The following is a 9,893-nucleotide window of genomic DNA, read 5'->3' on the forward strand; positions in this document are numbered from 1 at the left end:
TGTGCATTTGTTCTCGGGTAAAAAAAGTCAGTCTTAATAAAACATATTGCTGATGGAGAAAATGGAGCGGATGGGGGAGACAGGGAGAGGCGGGGCAAGCCACTGTGTTTATTTCATTATATTCGACTTCGGCCAAGGATTTTCATTTCTGTGCATCCCTATTTAAAAATAAAGGTAGCATTTTTCATTTAAGAAACATTGCTAGAGTTAGACCCTTCCTAGCCTTGGAAGATCCCAAAAACCTGTTGCATGCTTTTGTTTTGTCACGATTGGACTATTGTAATGCATATGCATGTAATGCATGTGTCTAGAATGTGGACCGTGAAGTTCAGCAAGACGGTAAAAGTTCCCAAACACAATATATTAAACTGAATTATGTCAGTTTTACATGAGATATATCCCGTGATGGCACAGTCTGAGTGTTTTTGGAATTGACACTGTATTTTGTGATTTTTTTTAAATTGATCAATACTGTTATTTCTAGTTTAAGTTGTGGATTCAGTGTCTTGATTATACAGGGCTTGAATTTCAATATTCTCTTTCTTGGAGTTGATCTTGTTTAGCTCTGCCAGTCTAGAGTAATTGCTGACCGCCACCTGCTATCTAAGGATATTTTGATCGTTAAAGAGCGAAACAGAACTGTATGCGTTTAACGTTTTTAAATGTATAATTTGAGTTCTTCACGTCAGATTTCTCTTATTCTGCTCTTCAGTCAGAATGATGCTGACTCACTCGCTCGTGACTACATGAAGCACAGAGAGCATCAAAGAGGGAAGACGCTGACAAACGGCTCTTCTTCACCGAGCTGCCTGAAGCTAACTGAAGCCGATATCCTGGACCCAGAATAAACACCACAAAGAGATTGGGTTTGATGACAGACGAATATTATTTAACATAACTTTCATGCAATTTGTCGTATCATTATCACATTGATTATTTAAAGACACAAAAGACTTGTAATTTTACTTTAATTTGTTTGTCAGGAGTTTCTCAACATGCAAAATGGAGGTTTGGGTTGAACTGACCCTATTTCTGCAGCTGTATTTATGTATTTCTACTTGGTCTGTGTTGGTCTGAGATGCAACATTTGCACTTGAGATGCATCTTTCAACTGTTCATGTAATATTTGAATAAATGCTTTTCGTTATTGAATGTGTAGAGGAATTCTTGGTAAACAAACCTGTGCAGCCTATTAATCTATTCCATTTTAGTAACTCCTGGCATGTTTATAATTCTGTGTATACTGTTATAATTGCTGGCTAACATGCAGTCGAAGGAACTGTTTGAATAGATGGGATTAAAAATACTGTATGTCAGGGTCGTGTAGCAACTGGAGTGAAGCCCTAAAGAGAGGAAGTGATCCTCACCCAGGTTTTTGGGAATTAATTAATTAACCAATGGTATCATGTAGTATCTCACCATGCTGTTTCTGGAAAAAGTGTCTTATGTCTATCTAGAAAAGAGACTTTTTACAGACAGGGTCCACTACAAATACATGCAAACAATACTCTGGCTCAACTTGCATGCATCTTTATAAGTAATTCCAATTCTTGCATTATTGATTAAATCTGAGTCTTTTATAGTATGACTAAACCAATTAGTTTAATACAACAAACATGATTTGTTTTGACCTCTAAATGATTCAAAGTAGTTATTAATTGATTTAACCTATTCTTACACACAGTAATACACATTTTTATGATAAAATTTATTATAAAACTCTTTATGTATGAATAGTTTATTCTAACCATGAGCAATTTGTATACCATCCACCGGGCACACATGCAACAATCCTTCAGACTCCAGACTGAATCTGTTCCTCAGGTCAAACCCTAGAACATCGAGTCAAATATGTGTTTTCGCTTTGCTTGCCTCCCCAGGAAGTTCCCCATTTCAAACAAAACAGGAAAAACACTGCACACCAAGTGCAAAGGAAAGCATATATGTAGTGTTGCAAGTGTCCAATGCTCTCGACCCCTAAGAGAATTGTCTGTCCTATATTAAACATTGGACGAGTAGAAATTTCCTACAGCTAAATGAGGACAAAACAGAAATACTTATATTTGGAACCAATACACAAAAAGAAATGCTTTCTAAACAGATTGAAATGTCTGGCTGTACAGAAAAAGAGTGCTGTCAAAAAAGTGTCTGTCCTGATTGACTCTGAGTTGAACTTTAAAAATAGGGTTGAGCAATTTCTACAAAATTTCCATCGGAGATGTCTAAAATTAAACATTGGGATGGACGAAGTCATCGCGTGCTTGGGCGCGCGCGGCGGGGCAGCAGTCGTCTTGTGCATTTGTTCTCGGGTAAAAAAAGTCAGTCTTAATAAAACATATTGCTGATGGAGAAAATGGAGCGGATGGGGGAGACAGAGAGAGGCGGGGCAAGCCACTGTATTTATTTCATTATATTCGACTTCGGCCAAGGATTTTCATTTCTGTGCATCCCTATTTAAAAATAAAGGTAGCATTTTTCATTTAAGAAACATTGCCAGAGTTAGACCCTTCCTAGCCTTGGAAGATCCCAAAAACCTGTTGCATGCTTTTGTTTAGTCACGATTGGACTATTGTAATGCATATGCATGTAATGCATTTGTCTAGAATGTGGACCGTGAAGTTCAGCAAGACGGTAAAAGTTCCCAAACACAATATATTAAACTGAATTATGTCAGTTTTACATGAGATATATCCCGTGATGGCACAGTCTGAGTGTTTTTGGAATTGACACTGTATTTTGTGATTTTTTAAAATTGATCAATACTGTTATTTCTAGTTTAAGTTGTGGATTCAGTGTCTTGATTATACAGGGCTTGAATTTCAATATTCTCTTTCTTGGAGTTGATCTTGTTTAGCTCTGCCAGTCTAGAGTAATTGCTGACCGCCACCTGCTATCTAAGGATATTTTGATCGTTAAAGAGCGAAACAAAACTGTATGCGTTTAACGTTTTTAAATGTATAATTTGAGTTCTTCACGTCAGATTTCTCTTATTCTGCTCTTCAGTCAGAATGATGCTGACTCACTCGCTCGTGACTACATGAAGCACAGAGAGCATCAAAGACCCTTCCTAGCCTTGGAAGATTTCCAAAAACCTGTTGCATGCTTTTGTTTTGTCACATTGGACTATTTTAATGCATATGCATGTAATGCAAAATATATTAATAGGGTGCAACTAATGCTAAGTTTAAACTGAAAACGGAATGAGAGAACACATACTCCAGTTTTAGCTTCTCTGCACTGACTTCCTGAAGCATTAACAAAATGATTTTAAAATGATTTTACTTGATTTTAAAGCACTTCATGATTTAGCACCTTCTTATCTATCTGACCTTTTATCTGATTTATTCCAACTTGCTCTCTCAGGTCCTCTGGTGGTACTCTGCTTAATGTATCAAGAATAAAGAGTAAAAAGTTTTGCTCTCTGTTTTTATGCATCGATGGCTTGGAACAGACTTCCTTAACAAATGAGAGAAGCTGCCTCTTAGATAGTTTTAAGAAGTAGCTCAAGTCCTACATTTATGATTTTGCTTTTAACTGATTAAACACACTTTAATATATGCTTTTATTTGATTTTACAGCCCTGTTTGCTACCACTTTCCCAGTTTTAATACCTGTGTTTTGTGCTTGTGTGCATGTTGCTATATGAGAAGCCATCTATGCCAAAATTGAATGCTTCACTTGCACATACAGGACATACATACTGTTACGCACATACATATACGCTCGCACATAGGTACATACTGTCATGCACATCAAAGATGGTGACTCGAGTTTGAGACTCGGACTTGAGTCCGACTTAAGTTGCACACACAGTGACTTCAGACTCGACTCGGACTCGATGTGTGGGACTCGTGAACAATGTTTAGTAAACGTCCGATGAGCTTACTGTTATTCCCCTCCCTGCATTACCTATAACCTGCCTACGTAACACGTAGTATCTGCTACGCGCAGCCACACATGAGAGAGGACAACAAACACCGACAGCTGCTGTGCCATTCACATTGGCCATCTAACGTTAGCTTGCTTCTTGCTTTAGCTACAAACTACCGGAGGTTTTGTCCGACTGTCGTAATGAAAATATGAATGAGTTTGTTTGCTTGCCAAACTTGTAGTGGTTGATTAATGTAATCATTTGCATCCTGCGGGCTGCCATCACATTAATTATTACCGTTGCCTGCAAACAGTTACAGGTTTATTGGTGATCATGTAATGTTACAGTTTTATTTAGTTAACGTTACACTGGTTTGACAGTCTGGGGTGTGTGTTGACTTACAGCAGTTAGTTCAGTATAAGCTCTCGTTAGTTTTAGACGCATTGTACATTAGGCTACATGGGTTTGCTCTGTGAAAAACAGGTTACAGAGTTTGTAGCATGACTACTTATGTTTATGTTACTGCTGGCGGACCCACGTGACTGGGTCCGAGGAGGGATCAGTGGAAGTTAGCTCGACGGATAAAGCTTAAAAAGAACTTGGTCATTCTTGAATTAAACTAGTGTAACTTAACGGACTGATAACTTTTAACAAAACAAAACCAAAGAAAATAAAACGCAAGTAAAGTTGCTGTTAAACGTTAGGAAAACTGAGGTCGTGGCACTTCGCGTGTGCGGCTTGAAAACGAACAAGCCTTTGCTGCGGCGGGTCGAAGTTCTTAGGGCGTTGCCGGGAGAGGGGGCACACTGGGTGCGTCAGAGGATGGCCTGTAATACTTATTTTGTCCACTTGGGGGAGCTCTGGTTACATGACGATAGCTTTGTTTCACCCTAAAACAATCTTCTGCTCAGGAGCTTTAGTTATTTAGTCAATTTAGTTATTTTATTATTAAATTCTAGCTGGAAAATTAATCGGGTATAGGATGCCATTTCTTTATCATCATTTCTAAAGGAAGTATTGTGAACAAAGCATTGATTACAACATAGAATGAATAAATGTCAGGGATCCTTGCTGAAAATTAAAACACTGCATAATTAACTTATTTAGATTCTTTTCAACAACAAATACACCAACATGGTAACATAACTATTCAAATCGAGGCAAACGTAATCAAGTAACTAAAAGATTATTTAATTAAGGTAATGCTTTGAGTTTTGAGGAGAGTACTCCTTCTTTGTTTACACAAAGGATTTCAGGGCAGTCCTCCTGTTGTCCTGGAGCTCCTCACGCCTGGGCGTGAAGAGGAGAATATGTCTATGAAGATTCTCAGTCATCCAGGTCATAGTTATCCAACGAAGGTTAAAATGAAGGGCAACTGAGCTTCAACCAAGTCCAGTTGCCCTTCATTTTAACGTTGGATTAGAGGAGAATATCCTTTGATGTGAGGTAATTAAACAAAGGAAGGTCAGTTGCCATGGTTACGTGTGTGGGGGGCAGTTTGGGGTTTCCTGCCCTCTCTTAAGAAGAGTTTTGATAGGCTGTTCAGGAGAACGCTAATCTCTGGTCAGTGTTCCTTTGTCATTTTAACAGTCAGGCACTGAGCGTTATCTCGTTGCGGTCAGTTTTGTGGCCAGTTTTACGATCAGACTGCCCAGAAACAGCACTTAGGGAAAGCGAACCTTTCACCTTTTCCTTTGGGGTCTCTTCAGCTGTCTGTTGACTTGATATCTCAACCCCTCCTTTTCTTTCTCCCAGGGAGAGAGAAAGAATTTGGAGTAGTCCAAATTTATTTGATATAAAAAGCACAAATCCACACTGTTGGTTCACTACAGATTTATTGTTGATCATGTAATGTTACAGTTTTATTTAACAATAGTTGATGTTACACTGGGTTTGAGAGTCTGTGTGGTGTGTTGACTTACAGTAGTTAATAAGTTGTCATTAACTGCATTGCACATTACATGGTTGTGCTCTGTAATTAAAAAACAGGTTACAGTTGCAGTATTCCTTATAGCTATGCAGTTTTATAAGCAGCTTGGGAATGTAGTAGGTGATACAACATTCATTATAACCAGGAGTGACTTGAGACTTGACTTGGACTCTTGCTCAGAGACTTGAGACTTGACTTTGACTTGAACATACATACATACATACATACATACATATTGTCATGGGTAAGTATGTATGTGTAAGATGAGGATGTGTATATGCGCGTGGTTAAGTATGTATGTGCGAGTTAGAGTATGTATAGGGTTTGATCCAGTGGTTAACACTATTGCCCTTGGTGTGGAAGACCCAAATTAGATTCTCACTCACTGCAAGAGTCGTTCTTCATACAATATGTCCTCTGTCCATATTTAGTAACAACTAAGTACTTTTTGGCATTAGTCTAATGCAAAAGTTTCCTTTACTCAGTCATACAAGTACCCACATGGTATTTCTGTAAGGAAGTAGGCACCCAAACTGAGGCCCCAACTGAACTGAACTTTATATAAAGTGTCCCCTCTGACTGGCTTGATTCCTACCTACAGAGGAGTATGGGGGTGAAACTCAAACTTGGTTTGTTTAAAGTGTCCACCCATATTTGGTAGAAATATGACTGAGGACACACAGATGCAAAATAGTACTTTATGTGGTAGTGGGTGAACCACACGCATTGCACATCGAGAAGATGCTTCCCGTTTGATTCACAGGCAGAGGAAGGACTAAACCTCACTGGGCTCCATTGAATAGTAGATGCAATGAAGATCTCCCTTTCAAATTCACTTGAATAAAAAAATTCAAAGAATGAAAACTGAAACACAGGAAGCTGTGTGGTCAGAAGTGCAGGGTTTAATCACTATCAGGGTAGCTTCTCTATAAATATTGCCACATATTTCTTGTGTGTTACTGAGTGATGCCAAATATTACTTTGAGGTCAGCATAAATTAACCACATTGATGGTTTTGTAAGCCATGTAGTGTCAGTATGCAGTATATAGATTGAGTGGAATATCAAACAAATTAGTTTTTATCTATGCAAAATGTACCTTATTATGGCATATGTAGAGACTTACGTTTTAACTATCTGCCGATAGTTTTCTATATTAATTGTATTGCCTAAATGTGCATCATAGGTTTATGATTCAAGTATTTCTGTATCAAATTATTATTTATGAGGTTATTACATGCATTTCAGTGAATTGAATTTACTTGTAGGTCCAGGAAATAACTCTTTGGTAGCCGTCTGATTCGGTGGCTTTTTGAGAAACATGTGGGATGTGGGAGGAGGTGTTTGTTGTATGAACCATATTTCAGGGAAACCAACACATTTTTACTATCTATACTTAGACATAGAAGTATTAGCTGTGTAAAAGTGGTCATCTGCTGCCAAACAGGAGGTGTGAAAGTTTTAGTGTTAAATGTTGTAGTCACACAGTTGTGTGCTGTGCTGTTCACTCATTCATGTGAATCAAATTAGTATTTAGTGTAATGACTTTTTCCCCTTCAGTGAAGATTTCGCTAATAATCAAGCGAGTGGTTGTCCTCTACAAAGGACAACCAGAAACTATTTATTAAAAAGGCCACATGTAACAAACAAGCAAGCGTCCAAATTTTATAATATATATTGTGTATTTCTATATTGGATATGGCCATTTTGACCAGACTACTGCACATTTTAATGTAATGTGCTTGTGTTATATGACATTATGCCATTTCTGTCATGCAGTTATAGCAAGATTCAAGTATTTAAATATAAATCCTTCATTTATTTTATTTATGGTACTAAATTATTGTAGTGACTTCTATATGTAAGAGCCTGCATGCACTCTGTGTTAACTATGAGTAAAATTAAATTATCCAGGAAAAAACACGCCACATCTCTATGATGAGGATAAAAATCTTTATTACTTGCTTCTACAGGGAGGACACTGCATTGACCAAAGAAAAAGCATTTTAATTAAAACGAAAATAATTACCTTCACATCTGATGAATATGAATATATCATTATGATCATAGATCACCTGATATGTAAAAGCTGTGCGACTTCACGTGACATTCTTATAACGGTTATATGTTTTTCCATAATTATGGTACAGTTTTCTCATAATTATGAAAATTTATTTTGTTCATATGAGGTATGAAGAAACATTTTAAAGAGTTGAGGTGAAGTTTGAACAAAATATTTTGTACATTTGCATCATAGCTTTAAAATAGCTTATGTTGTCCAAAAGAAATATTTAGAAAAGTGCAGGCCGTTATATAAAAATAACATTGCATATATTGTGCAAGAGCAAAACCTTTTTAAAGTGCAGCCAATATCTGCTAGATAACTTAATGTATAAGAGAAGGGCAAAAAAACATCTTGCTGGCTCTAGCACTTACGTGACATCTTTGGGAGAATCGTGTCTCTTTTAATTAAAATGTTGCACCCATCTCAATTATCTCTTTGCTTTTTGGCTTTGTGATCACAGCTGGCTGAGCGACTGGGAGCCTGTTTCTCGAGTTTTCTTCTCTGTACTTTCAGCAGCGTCTGCATAGGACAGATGAAGAGCTTTCCTGCAGATGTTCTTGAAGGTAGAGCTGGAGAAGTAGTAGACCACAGGATCCAATGCGGTGTTGAGATAGGTCAGGCTAATGGTGATGTAAAATGCGACGGTCAGGTCATCCAGGGCCAGGCAGATTTGAGTTTTTTGGAGGGTGCGAAGCTGGAGGGTCTTGATCCATATCAGCAGCAGCATAATGTTGCTCGGGAGGAAGCAAATAATGAAGACCACCGCCACCACTATAATGAAGCACAGAGCCTTCTTAATCTTAGCATGCTGGGCCAACTGTCTCCCTCTCAGGTGGCAAATAATGTTCACTGTGCAGTAGAGAATCACAAGCAGAGGCATTAAGAAGGAAAAGAGAAACACAAACTTATGCCAGGTCACATTATTTTCAGTCTCAACCATGAAGCTCTCACAGTAGGTTGTATTGATGTGTTTCAAAGTGAAGACTTGAGCTGTCATTGAGATGGTGATCAACCAGAGTGCGAGTGCTCCGCACATGGCTTTGGAGACACTCAGAGAGTTGATGGGATGATGGGGATGCACAACACGCATGTACCTATCCACAGCGATAGCCATCAAGAAGAGTGTGCTTCCGCTGCGGTTCATTGCCAACATGAAGAGGCAGATGTTGCAGATAGTGCCACCAAACATCCAGTGGATCTCAGAGATGTAGTAGCTGGCACGGAAAGGCAAGGCAATGTTGAGCAGGAAATCAGCCATCGCCAGGTTGAAGAGCAACACCGTGCTGCTCTTCCAGGGCTTCAGGTGGAAGCAGAAGACCCAGAGAGCCAAACCATTTCCAAGGAGTCCCAAAATAAACTGTATTATCAACAGTGGAGGGAGCACATTGGTCAGCACAGTCCCAGTGAAATTGCATTTCATGTTGAGTTACGTGCTGTCTTGCCGGCTGCAGATAGAAACAACCCCAGGAGGACTGTCTGCGTTCTTTAAAGGGAAACGTCTAAACAAAAAAGTGTTTGTGGTTTTGGCATTGACAGGAAGCCAGAGGGTTCTGCTTTTCACATGAACACACAAACTTAGATATCTCTATTACCCAAGCTTTATATATTTGTCTAGAAAGCTATAACAATTAATCAGAGGGGACAACAGCTAATGAACATGATCTGTTCACAATACCCATGCATGTGGAACCTCATTCACCGTTATATAACAACCACTAATAATTTCATTATATTATTGCATTAATATTCAGTTAAAAACAATCCACTCAAATAACGTCCAACCTTGCCTGGAAGTCAACCTGGTTGCATGAAGAAAGCTTCCTCATTTCAAGAAACAGAATTTACCTCTAAACAGGGCCTGTTTTACAGAACTAACACCCCTGTTACTGCATATTTAATTGACTGTACTTTTGTTTCACTTATAGTCATTTTTAACTCTTCTGAGAAACTCTTATTCTTGGCTGCATGTGTTAAATTATGAACTGGAAAGTGTGAAGACTTTTAGCCTCTTCACTTTTCCTACATTTT

The 9,893-nt window shown here is 38.4% G+C and overlaps 1 protein-coding gene across 1 annotated transcript; it reads right to left on the reverse strand.

Annotated features, from left to right (window-relative positions):
• Positions 1–8,119: 8,119 nt before the first annotated feature.
• On the reverse strand, positions 8,120–9,332 carry LOC119891376 (hydroxycarboxylic acid receptor 2-like). Its single transcript, XM_038702977.1, has one exon. It carries the CDS (start codon positions 9,283–9,285, stop codon positions 8,320–8,322), a length of 966 nt encoding a protein of 321 aa, XP_038558905.1. The 5' UTR covers positions 9,286–9,332; the 3' UTR covers positions 8,120–8,319.
• Positions 9,333–9,893: the final 561 nt, after the last annotated feature.

This window comes from Micropterus salmoides, unplaced genomic scaffold, assembly GCF_014851395.1.
Source record: "Micropterus salmoides isolate LMB-PRFRI ecotype aquatic unplaced genomic scaffold, ASM1485139v1 Ms_hic_scaffold_7, whole genome shotgun sequence".
Lineage (NCBI taxonomy): Eukaryota > Metazoa > Chordata > Actinopteri > Centrarchiformes > Centrarchidae > Micropterus > Micropterus salmoides.